At 37.7% G+C, this 18,728-nt stretch overlaps 1 protein-coding gene across 1 annotated transcript in view; it reads left to right on the top strand.

The window, feature by feature from the left end:
- The window catches only part of znf831 (zinc finger protein 831), a 144,731-nt gene that overhangs the window by 108,857 nt on the left and 17,146 nt on the right, over nucleotides 1–18,728 (top strand). Inside the window, exon 4 of the mRNA XM_031833696.1 lies at nucleotides 16,667–17,127. Within this exon, the coding sequence (XP_031689556.1) occupies nucleotides 16,667–17,127 (461 nt within the window). The remainder of the gene's footprint in view (nucleotides 1–16,666; nucleotides 17,128–18,728) is intronic.

Raw genomic sequence — 18,728 nt, 5'->3', positions numbered from 1 at the left:
AGCTCAGTGAGGTTGGATGGAGAGCATTTGTGAAAATACAGTTTTATATTTTTATGTTTGAAGCCTGAAATGTGGCAAAAGGTCGCAAAGTTCAAGGGGGCCGAATACTTTCGCAAGGCACTGTATATATAGGTCTATAACAGTTTGGGTCTAGAGTGTCACCCGCTTTGAAGAGGGGGATGACCGTGGCAGCTTTCCAATCTTTAGGAATCACGGACGATACGAAAGAGAGGTTAAACAGGCTAGTAATAGGGGTTGCAACAATGGCAACAATCTCTTAGAAAGAGAGGGTCCAGATTGTCTAGCCCAGCTGATTTGTACGGGTCCAGGTTTTGCAGCTTTTTCAGAACATCAGCTATCTGGATTTAGGTGAAGGAGAAGCTGGCGAGGCTTGGGCATGTAGCTTTAGGGGGTGCAGAGCTGTTGGTCGGGGTTGGGGTAGCCAGGAGGAAAGCATGGCCAGCCGTAGAGAAATGCTTGTTGAAATTCTTGATTATCGTGGATTTATCGGTGGTGACCGTGTTTCCTAGCCTCAGTGCAGTGGGCAGCTGGTAGGAGGTGCTCTTATTCTCCATGGACTTTACAGGTTAGGTCCTACTAGTGGACTTTAGTGTCCCAGAACTTTTAGGAGTTTGTGGAGATATGGAAGTCCTTTGTCCAAAGCTTGTTTATATTTGTTATGGAACACCATTAGTTCCTGCCAAAGCAGCAGCTACTTTTCCTGGGGTCCAGCAAAACTAAGGCCGTTTATACAATTTTAACAACATTACAATACCTGCAGACTGTGTTCCCTCGACCCCTTCTCCACTACCACATATGTACAATTCAAAATCCATGTGTACGTGTGTGTGTTTGTTCGTGTATAATATAATTAGATTTGTTTACAACTTGTTTGGTTACTACATGATTCCATATGTGTTATTTCATAGCGTACCTTGTGTACGTGAGTGGAGAGTGCGTGCTAGCGCTTGTGTGCGTATGCGTGTGTCTGTACCGTTGTGTGTCTCTTCAAAGTCCCCGCTGTTCCATAAAGTGTATTTTTATCTGTTTTTTAAATCTGAATCTACTGCTGCATCAGTTACCTGATGTGGAATAGAGTTCCATGTAGTCATGACTCTATTTAGTACTGTGCGCCTCCCATAGTCTGTTCTGGACTTGGGACTGTGAAGAGACCTCTGGTGGCATGTCTTGTGGGGTATGCATGGGTGTCTGAGCTGTGTGTTAGTAGTTTAAACAGACCTCTGGTGGCATGTCTTGTGGGGTATGCATGGGTGTCTGAGCTGTGTGTTAGTAGTTTAAACAGACCTCTGGTGGCATGTCTTGTGGGGTATGAATGGGTTGAATGAATGGGAGCTGTGTGCCAGTAAACAGACAGCTCGGTGCCTTCAACATGTCACTACCTCTCATGAACACAAGCAGGGAGGAAGTCAATCTCTCCTCCACTTTGAGCCAGGAGAGATTTACATGCATATTAATAATATTAGCTCACGGTGTACATCCAAGGTCCAGCTATGCTGCCCTGTTCTGAAGGTGTGTGCTTTCCAATCTGCCTCACGATGACTCTCTGTTCCAGCTGCTCTCACGCCCATACATCACCACGGCAACAATGCTCATCACCGGTGTTGCAGAACATCAAATCAAATTGTATTTGTCACATGCGCAGAATACAAAAGGCGCAGACCTTACGGCAAACTGCTTACTTACAAGCGCTTAACCAACAATGCTTTAAGAAGTATTAAGAAAAAATAAGTGTTAAGTAAAAAATACAAAATAAAAGTAACAAATAATTAGGCAGCAGCAGTAAAATAACAATAGCGATGCTATATACAGGGGGTACCAGTATAGAGTCAATGTGGAGGCTATATACAGGGGGTACCAGTATAGAGTCAATGTGGAGGCTATATACAGGGGGTACCAGTATAGAGTCAATGTGGAGGCTATATACAGGGGGTACCAGTATAGAGTCAATGTGCGGGGGCACCGGTTAGTCGAGGTAATTAAGGTAATATGTAGGTAGAGTTAAAGTGACTATGTATAGATAATAGAGAGTTGCAGCAACGTAAAAGAGAGGTCTGTGTACCCATTTCATTAGCTGTTCAGTAGTCTTATGTCTTGGTGGTAGAACCTGTTAAGAAACCTGTTGGACCTAGACATGGCGCTCCGGTACCGCTTCCTATGTGGTAGCAGAGAGAACAGTCTATGACTGGGGTTGCTGGGCCTTCCACTGACACTGCCTGGTATAGAGGTCCTGGATGGCAGGCAGCTTAGCCCCAGTGATGTACTGGGCCATACGCACTACCGTCTGTAGTGCCTTGCGGTCAGAGGCAGAGCAATTGCCATACCAGGCAGTGATGCAACCAGTCAGGATGCTCTCAATGTTGCAGCTGTATAAATCCTTTTAAGGATCTCAGGACGCATGCCAAATCTTTTCAGTTTCCTGAGGGGGAATAGGCTTTGTCGTGCCCTCTTCACAACTGTCTAGGTGTGTTTGGACCATTCTAGTTTGCTGTTGATGTGGACACCAAGGAACTTGAAGCTCTCAACCTGCTCCACTACCGCCACATCGATGAGAATGGGGGCGTGCTCGGCCCTCCTTTTCCTGTAGCCCACAATCATCTCCTTAGTCTTGGTTACGTTGAGGGACAGGATGGTATTCTGGCACCACTCGGCCAGGTCTCTGACCTCCTCCCTATAGGCTGTCTCGTCGTTGTCGGTGATCAGGCCTACCACTGTTGTGTCATCTGCAAACTTAAGGATGGTGTTGGAGTCGTGCCTGGCCAGCAGCACGCAACCCGGTGGAGCTCCAGTGTTGAGGATCAGCAAGGCAGATGTGTTGTTACCTACCCTCACCACCTGGGGGCGGCCCGTCAGGAAGTCCAGGATCCAGTTGCAGAGGGAGGTGTTTAGTCCCAGGATCCTTAGCTTAGTGATGAGCTTTGAGGGTACTATGGTGTTGAACTCTGAGCTGTAATCTATGAATAGCATTCTCACATAAGTGTTCCTTTTGTCCAGGTGGGAAAGGGAAGTGTGGAGTGCAATAGAGATTGCATCACCTGTGGATCTGTTTGGGCGGTATGCAAATTGGAGTGGGTTTAGGGTTTCTGGGATAATAGTGTTGATGTCAGCCATGACCAGCCTTTCAAAGCACTTCATGGCTACGGACGTGAGTACTACGGGTCGGTAGTCATTTAGGCAGGTTGCCTTTGTGTTCTTGGGCATAGGGACTATGGTGGTCTGCTTGAAACATGTTGGTATTACAGACTCAATCAGGGACATGTTGAAAATGTCAGTGAAGACACCTGCCAGGTGGTCAGCACATGCCCGGAGCACACATCCTTGTAATCAGTCTGTCCCCGCAGCCTTGTGTATGTTGACCTGTTTAAAGGTCATACTCACGTCGGCCAAGTAGAGCGTGATCACACAGTCGTCCTGATGCTCTCATGCATGCCTCAGTATTGTTAGCCTCGAAGCAAGCATAGAAGTGATTTAGCTCGTCTGGTAGGCTTGTGCCACTGGGCAGCTCGCGGGCTGTGCTTCCCTTTGTAGTCTGTAATAGTTTGCAAGCCCTGCCACATAAGACGAGCATTGGAGCCATTGTAGTATGATTAAATCTTAGCCCTGTATTGACGCTTTCCTGATTGATGATTCGTCGCAGGGCATAGCAGGATTTCTAGTAAGCTTTCGGGTTAGTGTCCCGCTCCTTGAAAGAGGCAGCTCTACCCTTTAGCTCAGTGCGAATGTTGCCTGTAATCCATGGCTTCTGGTTGGGGTATGTACGTACAGTCACTGTGGGGACAATGTCCTCAATGCACTTATTGATACAGCCAGTGACTGACGTGGTGTACTCCTCAATGTCATCGGAAGAATCCCGGAACATATTTCAGTCTGTGCTGCAAAACAGTCCTGTAGTTTAGCATCTGCTTCATCTGACCGCTTTTTTTTGTAGATCGAGTCACTGGTACTTCCTGCTTTAGTTTTTGCTTGTAAGCAGGAATCAGTGTATATGTTAGTCTCCGTGTCTGTGTATATGTTAGTCTGTGTATATGTTAGTCTGTGTATATGTTTAGTCTGTGCATACGTTAGTCTGTGTATATCTTAGTCTGTATATATGTTAGTCTGTGTATATGTTATTCTGCGTATATATTCGTCTGTGTATATATTCGTCTGTGTATATGTTAGTCTGTGTATATATTAGTCTGTGTATGTATTAGTCTGTGTATATGTTAGACTGTGTATATATTAGTCTGTGTATATATTAGACTGTGTATATATTAGTCTGTGTATCTATTCGTCTGTGTATATGTTAGTCTGTGTATATATTAGTCTGTGTATATGTTAGTCTGTGTATATATTAGACTGTGTATATATTAGTCTGTGTGTCTGTGTATATGTTAGTCTGTGTATATATTAGACTGTGTATATATTAGTCTGTGTGTCTGTGTATATGTTAGTCTGTGTATATATTAGACTGTGTATATATTAGTCTGTGTGTCTGTATATATGTTAGTGTGTGTGTCTGTGTGTCTGTATATATGTTAGTGTGTGTGTCTGTGTGTCTGTGTATATGTTAGTGTGTGTGTCTGTGTGTCTGTGTATATGTTAGTGTGTGTGTCTGTGTTTATGTTAGTGTGTGTGTGTGTGTGTCTGTGTATATGTTAGTGTGTGTGTCTGTATATATGTTAGTGTGTGTGTCTGTGTGTCTGTATATATGTTAGTGTGTGTGTCTGTGTATATGTTAGTGTGTGTGTCTGTATATATGTCAGTGTGTGTGTCTGTGTATATGTTAGTGTGTGTGTCTGTGTATATGTTAGTGTGTGTGTCTGTGTGGCTGTGTATATGTTAGTGTGTGTGTCTGTGTGTCTGTGTATATGTTAGTGTGTGTGTGTCTGTGTATATGTTAGTGTGTGTGTCTGTGTATATGTTAGTGTGTGTGTCTGTGTATATGTTAGTGTGTGTGTCTGTGTGTCTGTATATATGTTAGTGTGTGTGTCTGTGTATATGTTAGTGTGTGTGTCTGTGTGTCTGTGTATATGTTAGTGTGTGTGTCTGTGTGTCTGTATATATGTTAGTGTGTGTGTCTGTGTATATGTTAGTGTGTGTGTCTGTGTGTCTGTGTGTCTGTATATATGTTAGTGTGTGTGTCTGTGTATATGTTAGTGTGTGTGTCTGTGTATATGTTAGTGTGTGTGTCTGTGTGTCTGTGTATATGTTAGTGTGTGTGTCTGTGTATATGTTAGTGTGTGTGTCTGTGTGTCTGTGTATATGTTAGTGTGTGTGTCTGTGTATATGTTAGTGTGTGTGTCTGTGTATATGTTAGTGTGTGTGTCTGTGTATATGTTAGTGTGTGTGTCTGTGTGTTTGTGTATATGTTAGTGTGTGTGTCTGTGTATATGTTAGTGTGTGTGTCTGTGTGTCTGTGTATATGTTAGTGTGTGTGTCTGTGTATATGTTAGTGTGTGTGTCTGTGTGTCTGTGTATATGTTAGTGTGTGTGTCTGTGTATATGTTAGTGTGTATGTCTGTGTATATGTTAGTGTGTGTGTCTGTATATATGTTAGTGTGTGTTTGTGTCCTGTGTATATGTTAGTGTGCGTGTCTGTGTATATGTTAGTGGGTGTGTCTGTGTGTCTGTATATATGTTAGTGTGTGTGTCTGTGTATATGTTAGTGTGTGTTTGTGTCTGTGTATATGTTAGTGTGCGTGTCTGTGTATATGTTAGTGGGTGTGTCTGTGTGTCTGTATATATGTTAGTGTGTGTGTCTGTGTATATGTTAGTGTGTGTGTCTGTGCATATGTTAGTGTGTGTGTCTGTGTATATGTTAGTGTGTGTGTCTGTGTATATGTTAGTGTGTGTGTCTGCTTGTCTGTGTATATGTTAGTGTGTGTGTCTGTGTGTCTGTATATATGTTAGTGTGTGTGTGTCTGTGTGTCTGTGTATATGTTAGTGTGTGTGTCTGTGTATATGTTAGTGTGTGTGTCTGTGTATATGTTCATGTGTGTGTCTGTGTGTCTGTGTATATGTTAGTGTGTGTGTCTGTGTGTCTGTGTATATGTTAGTGTGTTTCTGTGTGTCTGTATATATGTTAGTGTGTGTGTCTGTGTATATGTTAGTGTGTGTGTCTGTGTGTCTGTATATATGTTAGTGTGTGTGTCTGTGTATATGTTAGTGTGTGTGTCTGTATATATGTTAGTGTGTGTGTCTGTATATATGTTAGTGTGTGTGTCTGTATATATGTCAGTGTGTGTGTCTGTGTATATGTTAGTGTGTGTGTCTGTGTATATGTTAGTGTGTGTGTCTGTGTGTCTGTATATATGTTAGTGTGTGTGTCTGTGTATATGTTAGTGTGTGTGTCTGTATATATGTTAGTGTGTGTGTCTGTATATATGTTAGTGTGTGTGTCTGTATATATGTCAGTGTGTGTGTCTGTGTATATGTTAGTGTGTGTGTCTGTCTATATGTTAGTGTGTGTGTCTGTGTGTCTGTATATATGTTAGTTTGTGTGGGTGAGCAGTCAGCCAGGCAGGAAGATGTCATGGCCTGGCTGAGCGTATGTCCTAAATGACACTCTATTCCCTGTATTGTGCACAGCAGTAGACAGCAGTAGACCACTACAGACTGCTACAGACAGTGCAGTAGTATACTAGATATGACCCTGTGGGCCCTGGTAAATAAGGAATAGTGTGCTTAAAGGTTTGCGGGCATACTGTAGCAGTCTGTAGCTGTCTACTGCTGTCTACTGCTGTCTGTAGCTGTCTACTGCTGTCTGTAGCAGTCTGTAGCTGTCTGTAGCATTCTGTAGCAGTCTGTAGCTGTCTACTGCTGTCTGTAGCAGTCTGTAGCCGTCTGTAGCAGTCTGTAGCTGTCTACTGCTGTCTGTAGCAGTCTGTAGCTGTCTGTAGCATTCTGTAGCAGTCTGTAGCTGTCTACTGCTGTCTGTAGCAGTCTGTAGCCGTCTGTAGCAGTCTGTAGCTGTCTACTGCTGTCTGTAGCAGTCTGTAGCTGTCTACTGCTGTCTGTAGCAGTCTGTAGCTGTCTGTAGCAGTTTGTAGCAGTCTGTAGCTGTCTACTGCTGTCTGCAGCAGTCTGTAGCAGTCTGTAGCAGTCTGTAGCGGTCTACTGCTGTCTGTAGCAGTCTGTAGCTGTCTACTTCTGTCTGTAGCAGTCTGTAGCAGTGTGTAGCTGTCTGTAGCAGTCTGTAGCAGTCTGTAGCTGTCTACTGCTGTCTGTAGCAGTCTGTAGCTGTCTACTGATGTCAGTATCAGTCTGTAGCTGTCTGTAGCAGTCTGTAGCTGTCTGTAGCTGTCTGTAGCAGTCTGTAGCTGTCTACTGCTGTCTGTAGCAGTCTGTATCTGTCTACAGTTGTCTGTAGCAGTCTGTAGCAGTCTTTAGCAGTCTGTAGCTGTCTACTGTTGTCTGCAGCTGTCTGTAGCAGTCTGTAGCTATCTTTAGCAGTCTGTAGCTGTATGTAGCTGTCTGTTGATGTCTACTGCTGTCTGTAGCAGTCTGTAGCAGTCTGTAGCAGTCTGTAGCTGTCTGCTAGCTGTCTGTAGCAGTCTGTAGCAGTATGTAGCTGTCTACTGCTGTCTGTAGCAATCTGTAGCTGTCTACTGTTGTCTACAGCTGTCTGTAGCAGTACGTAGCAATCTGTAGCAGTCTGTAGCTGTCTACTGTTGTCTGCAGCTGTCTGTAGCAGTACGTAGCTGTCTGTAGCAGTCTGTAGCTGTCTACTGCTGTCTGTAGCTGTCTACTGCTGTCTGTAGCAGTCTGTAGCTGTCTACTGCTGTCTGTAGCTGTCTACTGCTGTCTGTAGCAGTCTGTAGCGGTCTGCAGCTGTCTGCAGCAGTCTGTAGATGTCTTTCGCAGTCTTTCGCAGTCCTTCGCAATCTGTAGCTGTCTGTAGCTGTCTGTAGCTGTCTGTAGCTGTCTGTAGCAGTAGTTGTCTGTGAACCTACGTGTTGAGACAGGAGATGGCTGACAATATCAGTATAGCCAAGGCCATAGGGCTCTGTCAAACTAATATGAAATACAAGACTAATCATACTATCTCTATTGTCTTATTAAACTGTCTCTAATGTCTTACTAAACTGTTTCTAATGTCTAATCCGACTGTTTCTAATGTCTTATTAAACTGTCTAATGTTTTATTAAACTGTCTCTAATGTCTTATTAAACTGTCTCTAATGTCTTATTAAACTGTCTCTGTCTAATCCTACTGTCTCTAATATCTTATTAAACTGTCTCTAATGTCTTATTAAACTGTCTCTAATGTCTAATCCTACTGTCTCTAATGTCTAATCCTACTGTCTCTAATGTCTTATTAAACTGTCTCTAATGTCTAATCCTACTGTCTCTAATGTCTAATCCTACTGTCTCTAATGTCTAATCCTACTGTTTCTAATGTCTTATTAAACTGTCTCTAATGTCTAATCCTACTGTCTCTAATGTCGAATCCTACTGTTTCTAGTGTCTTATTAAACTGTCTCTAATGTCTAATCCTACTGTTTCTAATGTCTTATTAAACTGTCTCTAATGTCTTACTAAACTGTTTATAATGTCTAATCCTACTGTTTCTAATGTCTTATTAAACTGTCTCTAATGTCTTATTAAACTGTCTCTAATGTCTAATCCTACTGTTTCTAATGTCTTATTAAACTGTCTCTAATGTCTAATCCTACTGTTTCTAATGTCTAATCCTACTGTATCTAATGTCTAATCCTACTGTTTCTAATGTCTAATCCTACTGTTTCTAATGTCTTTTTAAACGGTCTAATGTCTTATTAAACTGTATCTAATGTCTTATTAAACTGTCTCTAATGTCTAATCCTACTGTCTCTAATGTCTAATCCTACTGTTTCTAATGTCTAATCCTACTGTCTCTAATGTCTAATCCTACTGTCTCTAATGTCTAATCCTACTGTTTCTAATGTCTAATCCTACTGTCTCTAATGTCTAATCCTACTGTTTCTAATGTCTAATCCTACTGTCTCTAATGTCTAATCCTACTGTCTCTAATGTCTAATCCTACTGTCTCTAATGTCTAATCCTACTGTCTCTAATGTCTAATCCTACTGTCTCTAATGTCTAATCCTACTGTCTCTAATGTCTAATCCTACTGTCTCTAATGTCTAATCCTACTGTCTCTAATGTCTAATCCTACTGTCTCTAATGTCTAATCCTACTGTCTCTAATGTCTAATCCTACTGTTTCTAATGTCTAATCCTACTGTCTCTAATGTCTAATCCTACTGTTTCTAATGTCTTATTAAACTGTCTCTAATGTCTAATCCTACTGTCTCTAATGTCTTATTAAACTGTCTCTAATGTCTAATCCTACTGTTTCTAATGTCTAATCCTACTGTATCTAATGTCTTATAAAACTGTCTCTAATGTCTAATCCTACTGTCTCTAATGTCTTATTAAACTGTCTCTAATGTCTAATCCTACTGTATCTAATGTCTTATTAAACTGTCTCTAATGTCTAATCCTACTGTCTCTAATGTCTTATTAAACTGTCTCTAATGCCTAATCCTACTGTTTCTAATGTCTAATCCTACTGTTTCTAATGTCTTATTAAACTGTCTCTAATGTCTAATCCTACTGTCTCTAATGTCTTATTAAACTGTCTAATGTCTTATTAAACTGTCTCTAATGTCTAATCCTACTGTTTCTAATGACTTATTAAACTGTCTCTAATGTTTCATTAAACTGTCTCTAATGTCTTATTAAACTGTCTCTAATGTCTTATTAAACTGTCTCTAATGTCTAATCCTACTGTCTCTAATGTCTAATCCTACTGTTTCTAATGTTTTATTAAACTGTCTCTACTGTCTAATCCTACTGTTTCTAATGTCTTATTAAACTGTCTCTTAAGTCTTATTAAACTGTTTCTAATGTCATATTAAACTGTCTCTTAAGTCTTATTAAACTGTTTCTAATGACTTATTAAACTGTCTCTAATGTTTCATTAAACTGTCTCTAATGTCTTATTAAACTGTCTCTAATGTCTAATCCGACTGTTTCTAATGTCTTATTAAACTGTCTAATGTTTTATTAAACTGTCTCTAATGTCTTATTAAACTGTCTCTAATGTCTTATTAAACTGTCTCTGTCTAATCCTACTGTCTCTAATATCTTATTAAACTGTCTCTAATGTCTTATTAAACTGTCTCTAATGTCTAATCCTACTGTCTCTAATGTCTAATCCTACTGTCTCTAATGTCTTATTAAACTGTCTCTAATGTCTAATCCTACTGTCTCTAATGTCTAATCCTACTGTCTCTAATGTCTAATCCTACTGTTTCTAATGTCTTATTAAACTGTCTCTAATGTCTAATCCTACTGTCTCTAATGTCGAATCCTACTGTTTCTAGTGTCTTATTAAACTGTCTCTAATGTCTAATCCTACTGTTTCTAATGTCTTATTAAACTGTCTCTAATGTCTTACTAAACTGTTTATAATGTCTAATCCTACTGTTTCTAATGTCTTATTAAACTGTCTCTAATGTCTTATTAAACTGTCTCTAATGTCTAATCCTACTGTTTCTAATGTCTTATTAAACTGTCTCTAATGTCTAATCCTACTGTTTCTAATGTCTAATCCTACTGTATCTAATGTCTAATCCTACTGTTTCTAATGTCTAATCCTACTGTTTCTAATGTCTTTTTAAACGGTCTAATGTCTTATTAAACTGTATCTAATGTCTTATTAAACTGTCTCTAATGTCTAATCCTACTGTCTCTAATGTCTAATCCTACTGTTTCTAATGTCTAATCCTACTGTCTCTAATGTCTAATCCTACTGTCTCTAATGTCTAATCCTACTGTTTCTAATGTCTAATCCTACTGTCTCTAATGTCTAATCCTACTGTTTCTAATGTCTAATCCTACTGTCTCTAATGTCTAATCCTACTGTCTCTAATGTCTAATCCTACTGTCTCTAATGTCTAATCCTACTGTCTCTAATGTCTAATCCTACTGTCTCTAATGTCTAATCCTACTGTCTCTAATGTCTAATCCTACTGTCTCTAATGTCTAATCCTACTGTCTCTAATGTCTAATCCTACTGTCTCTAATGTCTAATCCTACTGTCTCTAATGTCTAATCCTACTGTTTCTAATGTCTAATCCTACTGTCTCTAATGTCTAATCCTACTGTTTCTAATGTCTTATTAAACTGTCTCTAATGTCTAATCCTACTGTCTCTAATGTCTTATTAAACTGTCTCTAATGTCTAATCCTACTGTTTCTAATGTCTAATCCTACTGTATCTAATGTCTTATAAAACTGTCTCTAATGTCTAATCCTACTGTCTCTAATGTCTTATTAAACTGTCTCTAATGTCTAATCCTACTGTATCTAATGTCTTATTAAACTGTCTCTAATGTCTAATCCTACTGTCTCTAATGTCTTATTAAACTGTCTCTAATGCCTAATCCTACTGTTTCTAATGTCTAATCCTACTGTTTCTAATGTCTTATTAAACTGTCTCTAATGTCTAATCCTACTGTCTCTAATGTCTTATTAAACTGTCTAATGTCTTATTAAACTGTCTCTAATGTCTAATCCTACTGTTTCTAATGACTTATTAAACTGTCTCTAATGTTTCATTAAACTGTCTCTAATGTCTTATTAAACTGTCTCTAATGTCTTATTAAACTGTCTCTAATGTCTAATCCTACTGTCTCTAATGTCTAATCCTACTGTTTCTAATGTTTTATTAAACTGTCTCTACTGTCTAATCCTACTGTTTCTAATGTCTTATTAAACTGTCTCTTAAGTCTTATTAAACTGTTTCTAATGTCATATTAAACTGTCTCTTAAGTCTTATTAAACTGTTTCTAATGACTTATTAAACTGTCTCTAATGTTTCATTAAACTGTCTCTAATGTCTTATTAAACTGTCTCTAATGTCTAATCCTACTGTCTCTAATGTCTAATCCTACTGTTTCTAATATCTTATTAAACTGTCTCTACTGTCTAATCCTACTGTTTCTAATGTCTTATTAAACTGTCTCTTAAGTCTTATTAAACTGTCTCTAATGTCTTATTAAACTGTCTCTACTGTCTAATCCTACTGTTTCTAATGTCTTATTAAACTGTCTGATGTCTTATTAAACTGTCTCTACTGTCTAATCCTACTGTTTCTAATGTCTTATTAAACTGTCTCTAATATCTAATCCTACTGTCTCTAATGTCTTATTAAACTGTCTCTAAAGTCTTATTAAACTGTCTCTAATGTCTAATCCTACTGTTTCTAATGTTTTATTAAACTGTCTAATGTCTTATTAAACTGTCTCTAATGTCTTATTAAACTGTCTCTAATGTCTAATCCTACTGTATCTAATGTCTAATCCTACTGTCTCTAATGTCTAATCCTACTGTTTCTAATGTTTTATTAAACTGTCTCTAATGTCTAATCCTACTGTCTCTAATGTCTTATTAAACTGTCTCTAATGTCTAATCCTACTGTCTCTAATGTCTTATTAAACTGTCTGTCTTATTAAACTGTCTCTAATGTCTAATCCTACTGTTTCTAATGACTTATTAAACTGTCTCTAATGTTTCATTAAACTGTCTCTAATGTCTTATTAAACTGTCTCTAATGTCTAATCCTACTGTCTCTAATGTCTAATCCTACTGTTTCTAATGTTTTATTAAACGGTCTCTAATGTCTAATCCTACTGTCTCTGATGTCTTATTAAACTGTCTCTAATGTCTAATCCTACTGTCTCTAATGTCTTATTAAACTGTCTAATGTCTTATTAAACTGTCTCTAATGTCTAATCCTACTGTTTCTAATGACTTATTAAAATGTCTCTAATGTTTCATTAAACTGTCTCTAATGTCTTATTAAACTGTCTCTAATGTCTTATTAAACTGTCTCTAATGTCTAATCCTACTGTCTCTAATGTCTAATCCTACTGTTTCTAATGTTTTATTAAACTGTCTCTAATGTCTAATCCTACTGTCTCTAATGTCTTATTAAACTGTCTCTAATGTCTAATCCTACTGTCTAATGTCTTATTAAACTGTCTCTAATGTCTAATCCTACTGTTTCTAATGTCTTATTAAACTGTCTCTAATGTGTCATTAAACTGTCTCTAATGTCTAATCCTACTGTTTCGAATGTCTTATTAAACTGTCTCTAATGTCTAATCCTACTGTTTCTAATGTCTTATTAAACTGTCTCTAATGTTTCATTAAACTGTCTCTAATGTCTTATTAAACTGTCTCTAATGTCTAATCCTACTGTCTCTAATGTCTTATTAAACTGTCTCTAATGTCTAATCCTACTGTTTCTAATGTCTTATTAAACTGTCTCTAATGTTTCATTAAACTGTCTCTAATGTTTCATTAAACTGTCTCTAATGTCTTATTAAACTGTCTCTAATGTCTAATCCTACTGTTTCGAATGTCTTATTAAACTGTCTCTAATGTCTAATCCTACTGTTTCTAATGTCTTATTAAACTGTCTCTAATGTTTCATTAAACTGTCTCTAATGTCTTATTAAACTGTCTCTAATGTCTAATCCTACTGTCTCTAATGTCTTATTAAACTGTCTCTAATGTCTAATCCTACTGTTTCTAATGTCTAATCCTACTGTATCTAATGTCTTATAAAACTGTCTCTAATGTCTAATCCTACTGTTTCTAATGTCTTATTAAACTGTCTCTAATGTTTCATTAAACTGTCTCTAATGTCTTATTAAACTGTCTCTAATGTCTAATCCTACTGTCTCTAATGTTTCATTAAACTGTCTCTAATGTCTTATTAAACTGTCTCTAATGTCTAATCCTACTGTCTCTAATGTCTTATTAAACTGTCTCTAATGTCTAATCCTACTGTTTCTAATGTCTAATCCTACTGTATCTAATGTCTTATAAAACTGTCTCTAATGTCTAATCCTACTGTCTCTAATGTCTTATTAAACTGTCTCTAATGTCTAATCCTACTGTATCTAATGTCTTATTAGACTGTCTCTAATGTCTAATCCTACTGTCTCTAATGTCTTATTAAACTGTCTCTAATGTCAAATCCTACTGTCTCTAATGTCTTACTAAACTGTCTCTAATATCTAATCCTACTGTCTCTAATGTCTTATTAAACTGTCTCTAATGTCTAATCCTACTGTCTCTAATGTCTAATCCTACTGTCTCTAATGTCTTATTAAACTGTCTCTAATGTCTAATCCTACTGTTTCTAATGTCTTATTAAACTGTCTCTAATGTCTAATCCTACTGTTTCTAATGTCTTATTAAACTGTCTCTAATGTCTAATCCTACTGTTTCTAATGTCTAATCCTACTGTTTCTAATGTTTTATTAAACTGTCTCTAATGTCTTTATTAAACTGTCTCTAATGTCTAATCCTACTGTCTCTAATGTCTAATCCTACTGTCTCTAATGTATTATTAAACTGTCTCTAATGTCTAATCCTACTGTTTCTAATGTCTAATCCTACTGTCTCCAATGTCTTATTAAACTGTCTCTAATGTCTAATCCTACTGTCTCTAATGTCTTATTAAACTGTTTCTAATGTCTTATTAAACTGTCTCTAATGTCTAATCGTACTGTCTCTACTGTCTTATTAAACTGTCTCTAATGCCTTATTAAACTGTTTCTAATGTCTTATTAAACTGTTTCTAATGTCGTATTAAACTGTTTCTAATGTTTTATTAAACTGTCTCTAATATCTAATCCTACTGTCTCTAATGTCTAATCCTGCTGTCTCTAATGTCTTATTAAACTGTCTCTAATGTCTAATCCTACTGTCTCCAATGTCTAATCCTACTGTCTCTAATGTCTAATCCTGCTGTCTCTAATGTCTTATTAAACTGTCTCTAATGTCTTATTAAACTGTCTCTACTGTCTAATCCTACTGTATCTAATGTCTTATTAAACTCTCTAATGTCTTATTAAACTGTCTCTAATATCTTATTAAACTGTCTCTAATGTTTTATTAAACTGTCTCTAATGTCTAATCCTACTGTTTCTAATGTCTTATTAAACTGTCTCTACTGTCTAATCTTACTGTTTCTAATGTCTTATTAAACTGTCTCTAAAGTCTTATTAAACTGTCTCTAATGTCTAATCCTACTGTTTCCAATATCTTATTAAACTGTCTCTACTGTCTAATCCTACTGTTTCTAATGTCTTATTAAACTGTCTCTAATATCTAATCCTACTGTCTCTAATGTCTTATTAAACTGTCTCTAATGTCTTATTAAACTGTCTCTAATGTCTAATCCTACTGTCTCTAATGTCTTATTAAACTGTCTCTAATGTCTAATCCTACTGTATCTAATGTCTTATTAAACTGTCTCTAATGTCTAATCCTACTGTCTCTAATGTCTTATTAAACTGTCTCTAATGTCTAATCCTACTGTCTCTAATGTCTTATTAAACTGTCTCTAATGTCTAATCCTACTGTTTCTAATGTCTAATCCTACTGTTTCTAATGTCTTATTAAACTGTCTCTAATGTCTAATCATACTGTCTCTATTGTCTTATTAAACTGTCTCTAATATCTAATCCTACTGTCTCTAATGTCTTATTAAACTGTATCTAATGTCTTATTAAACTGTCTCTAATGTCTAATCCTACGGTCTCTAATGTCTTATTAAACTGTCTCTAATGTCTAATCCTTCTGTATCTAATGTCTTATTAAACTGTCTCTAATGTCTAATCATACTGTCTCTAATGTCTTATTAAACTGTCTCTAATATCTAATCCTACTGTCTCTAATGTCTTATTAAACTGTCTCTAATGTCTAATCCTACTGTTTCTAATGTCTAATCCTACTGTTTCTAATGTCTTATTAAACTGTCTCTAATGTCAAATCCTACTGTATCTAATGTCTTATCCTACTGTCTCTAATGTCTAATCCTACTGTCTCTAATGTCTTATTAAACTGTCTCTAATGTCTAATCCTACTGTATCTAATGTCTTATTAAACTGTCTCTAATGTCTAATCCTACTGTCTCTAATGTCTTATTAAACTGTCTCTAATGTCTAATCCTACTGTCTCTAATGTCTAATCCTACTGTTTCTAATGTCTAATCCTACTGTTTCTAATGTCTTATTAAACTGTCTCTAATGTCTAATCATACTGTCTCTAATGTCTTATTAAACTGTCTCTAATATCTAATCCTACTGTCTCTAATGTCTTATTAAACTGTATCTAATGTCTTATTAAACTGTCTCTAATGTCTAATCCTACTGTCTCTAATGTCTTATTAAACTGTCTCTAATGTCTAATCCTACTGTCTCTAATGTCTTATTAAACTGTCTCTAATATCTAATCCTACTGTCTCTAATGTCTTATTAAACTGTCTCTAATGTCTAATCCTACTGTTTCTAATGTCTAATCCTACTGTTTCTAATGTCTAATTAAACTGTCTCTAATGTCTAATCCAACTGTCTCTAATGTCTAATCCAACTGTCTCTAATGTCTTATTAAACTGTCTCTAATGTCTAATCCTACTTTCTCTAATGTCTTATTAAACTGTCTAATGTCTTATTAATCTGTCTCTAATGTCTTATTAAACGGTCTCTAATGTCTAATCTTACTGTTTCTAATGTCTTATTAAACTGTCTAATGTCTTATTAAACTGTCTCTAATGTCTTATTAAACTGTCTCTCATGTCTTACTAAACTGGTTTGTCCTAAAGGAACCAAGAAGAGCTGTGACAGAGGAAGAGATGAGGTGGAGAAGAGAGGAGATGAGGAGGAGGAAGACTCCAGAAGAACGAGTCTGAAAGATGAAGAGGTGTTAGAGGAGAGGGAAGAGGTGTTGGAAGAGAGTGAGGAGAAGGAGGAGAGGGAGGAGTGGGAGGAGAGGGTGGAGAGGGTGGAGAGGGATGAGAGGGAGAAGAGGAAAGAGGTGTTAGAAGAGGGGTTGGAAGAGAGCGAGGAGAGAGATGAGAGGGAGAAGAGGGAACAGGTGTTCAAAAAGAGGGAGGACAGGGAGGTGTTCAAGGAGAGGGAGGAGAGAGAAGAGAGGGAAGAGGTGTTGGAAGAGAGGGAAGAGAGAGAAGAGAGGGAGGAGAGAGAAGAGGTTTTGGAAGAGACGGAGGAGAGTGAGGAGACAACGGAAACACCTGGCCATACCTCTGATGGGTTTAGAGGAGAGGTAAGTCAAGTGATGTGTCTATCTGTCTATACATCTATCAATCAAGAATATTTTCACTGGAACCAGACCTTAATCCTGCTAACAACTGTATGAAACTGTTATGAGAATTTTATTCTCAGTGTTCAGAAACTGAACTTCACTTAAATTACTCTGTCTGTTACTAAGAATTTGTAAGGTCCTTATTGAAATGAAATATTCAGAGGCCAGTTTACAATAGTCAGTAAGGTTTATTTACGAGAGCGCTGCTGTGCATATACAAAGACCTTCCTTTTATAACTTTCTCTTACCCTGCACACATACACACCAACATAGGGCTTTTCTCATGAGTCTCACCACAGTTTATTACCACTCAGCTGACAGTTCCAGTCTTCCCCAGATACAAGAGCTCTGGAGGGGCTCTCCCTGTCCTACCTTATCTCCCCAGAGTTACAGCCAGGTTGGTTCAAACATAGGTTAATGCGTCTCTTTGTTCTCTTTCGACACACACATACATTCCTTTCTTCCTAGGTCTATGCTACATAACCCCTTCCTAATGAACAAACATTATTTATGACTACTAGAAAGTAGTCTGTTAGTTATAATTCTACGTTAAATGTATACATCATTTAGTCATTATTCATAATAAATCCCATAACAATCCACACTTTGACCAAATATAAAAATCACACGTCTATTTGTATTAGATATATGTACTGTTCTCCAAAATCAACCTAACAAATCAATATTTACAATGACTGTTCTAGGTCTACATCAGAATCATAACTCATAAATCATTTTCGTTATAATCTTCATCAAAGAAACAGTCTAAACATCAATACAAGAAAAAACCTAAACATCAAAAATGGTCTCATCAAACATAGGCTCCTCGTAAGTGAATGAGCCGGATCCATCCGCTAGGTCTGGGGTCATGTATTCATCATTCCACTGGTCAGAACTCGGGATCGGTCCATATCGCATATCTGTTGTCTCATCGATTTCTCCAGGGATGTGGAAATGAGAACCTTTCTCACAACATCCGCACAAAACTAACACAGTCACACAGGTGAAGGTTACCCAAAACACAGTGATCATGACATTTATTAATTTCCCAAACACACTATCAAACCAATTTGTTAGAACATTATCTACCCCAGAGTTCTCTGCCAGGGCCTTGTTCACTGATCCGTCTGGAGCTGTGTTATCGGGGATGAAAGTATAACATTCTGCTCCGAACCTCATACACCCCCCTCCCACCCTTTTCAGCCAGTAACATATTCAAGGCTATTCTATTCTGACATCCCATCAACCTAGTTGCAGCTGTTATCACCAGAAGATGCTTGATTCCAATCCAGAACTAATCAGGTAACCTCCTTGTAACTCCAATGCTATCAATGTAAACTCTATTGTCAAAAGATCCTGACAGAGCACTCCTTCTCTCTCTTCTACCTGGCTCTGGGTAAGGATGAAGGGCACGCCTAACTGCACTAGTGCACAACTACCGGTCCAATTGGTAGGCAGGGTTAGGTTACAGTCTCATACCTCCACAAACCACTAGACCTCCACTCTAGGCCTTTCCATCTGCCAGTCGAGTCCCTCATTGTCTTGTCGGTTGTAACATTCTC

The sequence above is a fragment of the Oncorhynchus kisutch genome, linkage group LG1, assembly GCF_002021735.2.
Source record: "Oncorhynchus kisutch isolate 150728-3 linkage group LG1, Okis_V2, whole genome shotgun sequence".
NCBI lineage: Eukaryota > Metazoa > Chordata > Actinopteri > Salmoniformes > Salmonidae > Oncorhynchus > Oncorhynchus kisutch.
This window is presented reverse-complemented; position numbering and strand designations above follow the sequence as displayed.